We start from the raw sequence: 2,340 nt of genomic DNA, 5'->3' as shown, positions 1-2,340 counted from the left end.
AGTAGATACAAACTAATAAAACTAAAAACCAAAACTAATAAAACTAAAACCCTAAACTAATAAAACTTTCTAAAATATGAAAAATTGAGAATTTCACTTCTTATATATTATTTCATCGCTCAATAAATCAGTGAAAAAAAAATTTGATTGTTCCGAAACACGAAATTATTGTATAATCCACTATTCCCTGCATATAGTAGTTTTCTTGTACTATTATAATTAGTCCTAATATGCTAAGTATCTTTTAAAACGTAAACAAGAACATATTATCCCCACAATTCAGCTTCATCATAGACTGACCATTCAATTACAAACTTTCAAATGCCTGGTGCTATAGATGCTTTATTTTTGAAGCTAAGAACGAATTTCGAAACTTACAAGGATAACCAAAGCATTCAATCACATTCAAAACCACCACTTTCAGAGGATGAAGAATTTTTTATAACTGTGATAGTTCCTGAAATAAGAAAGAAATATATTGATGATAATAATTATAATTTTCCAGTTTCTAGTAAACTTCATCCAATTATACGGGAATTTTTAAGACAACCGGATATAAAATCTTTATTATACAATCTACATCCACATTTTTTATGTATGTTAAATTATCCAAAAATTGATCCAAATTTCTATCGAAAAATTACAGATGAAAGTTGGTTAAGAAAGAATTTTGATAGAGATGTTTTTGATGAATGGAGATTGAAATTCATCGAAGAAGAAAGAGCAATAAGTGACAATGGTGTTGAGGTCAGTCAAGAAAATGAAACAATTGAAGAAGATGAAAATGATAATATAGTGGAAGCCACAGAGGAGGAAATGGAAGGGATCCATGAAGAGACTGTTGATTATGAATCAGAGATCCATGATACTGAAATTTATCCTTTAATCAGAAAAAAGGGGGAGCTAATCGAAAATTTGGAATCGATAAAAAGAGAGGTCGAAGAATCACAGAAAAGAGTCGATGTTCAAAAAAATAAAATTGTAAAAAACTCAGTGACTATAGAGAAACTTTATGAAGACCTTAAAAAAAACAATGAAGAATCTGCACAACTTGAGGAGGAATTAAAAATTGTGAATTCAAATGAATCTGAGAGACTGGGTCTACATTTTATTTCCTATTCTGATGAGACACATTTGCAAAAAATGCATCAAGATATAATAGGGATGAATAATGAAATTCATAAATGCAAAGCTTTGATTGATGGAATGGTGAATGAAAGATCTAAAATCCAATTGTCTATTAATAATGAAGGTGAAGCGTATTTAAGACAAAAAGAATTAGACTCAGAAATTGAATCTACTAGAATTAAGTTGAGTTCGATGGAGCAAAAAGTAGCTATAGCTAAAGAAAATTTACTTAACGAGAAATGCAAAATCTCAAAGCTTTTAGGCCAAGATAATACATCAATCAAAAGTAAAACAAAATATGTCAATAAACTTATTGATAAAAAAAATGATTATCAAAAAAAGTTAGGAATTAAAATAACTCAGTTGGGAGCAGAAAATGAAAAAGTAGCTGAAAGAGTAGACAGAATATCAGCTCTATTGATAAAACAGAAAAAATTAATTATTAAAAAAAATGAACAATTGAATAAACTTACATTAGAAATTGATAAAAAGTTGATTAAATTTAGAAAAAGAAAGGCAAAAGAACAACTTCAAAAAGAACCTAAAAAAAGAGGAAGGAAACCTAAAATTAGGAAGAAACCAGATAATGATGATCAATCCGATTTAGTTAGTGAGTCATTAATACCACCAGTATCTGCCCCACCATTATCACATCAATTGTTTAACACTAAAATTCCTGCTCATGCAAGATTAGATAAATTATTACTTCATTGCTCAGCTCCTCATGATATGACTCGTGATATTATCATGATGGAAGTAGATGAAGATCAATTGAATAAATTTTTAAATTTTTTTGAAAAAAATCATACGTACAATATAAAAAAAGATCATAATTTAATATATTTCAAATGTCATAAATCTCAAACTTATAAAAATTATTCTAAAAAAAACACAAATTGTAAAGCCAAATTAACAATTAAATTTTTAGATTCAAAAAATAAATATAAAATTATATATAAATGGTTTCATAATCATCTGATAACTTCAGAAATTGATATAATTAATCAGCCATGGGCAAGAAGAGTTAAAGATTATTTGAAAAATCAAATTAAACAAGGAAATTCATTAAATTATATAAATGAAATTAAAAATAAATTAAATTTTGAAACTTCTATTCTTTCATTAGATCAATCTTTTTTTTTTTTTTTTTTTTTTAAAAACAATTTTTTTTTAATATACATACGTTTTTTATTTATTTTTATAAAACAGGGT

At 26.3% G+C, this 2,340-nt stretch overlaps 1 protein-coding gene across 1 annotated transcript; it reads left to right on the top strand. All coding sequences in view use genetic code 12, as the record gives it.

The window, feature by feature from the left end:
• Positions 1-321: 321 nt before the first annotated feature.
• Positions 322-1,937, top strand: KGF55_000445 (coiled-coil domain-containing protein; the record flags this gene model as incomplete). Its single annotated transcript, XM_051759384.1, has 1 exon — positions 322-1,937. A coding segment is annotated over one exon (1,616 nt), but the record flags the coding sequence as incomplete, so codon positions are not given.
• Between the last annotated feature and the right edge of the window lie 403 nt (positions 1,938-2,340).

This window comes from Candida pseudojiufengensis (assembly GCF_024610245.1).
Source record: "Candida pseudojiufengensis strain CBS 10847 chromosome Unknown scaffold3, whole genome shotgun sequence".
Classification (NCBI taxonomy): domain Eukaryota; kingdom Fungi; phylum Ascomycota; class Pichiomycetes; order Serinales; family Debaryomycetaceae; genus Lodderomyces; species Lodderomyces pseudojiufengensis.
Note: the sequence above shows the minus strand (reverse complement) of the source record. Positions and strands in the feature narration are given on the sequence as shown.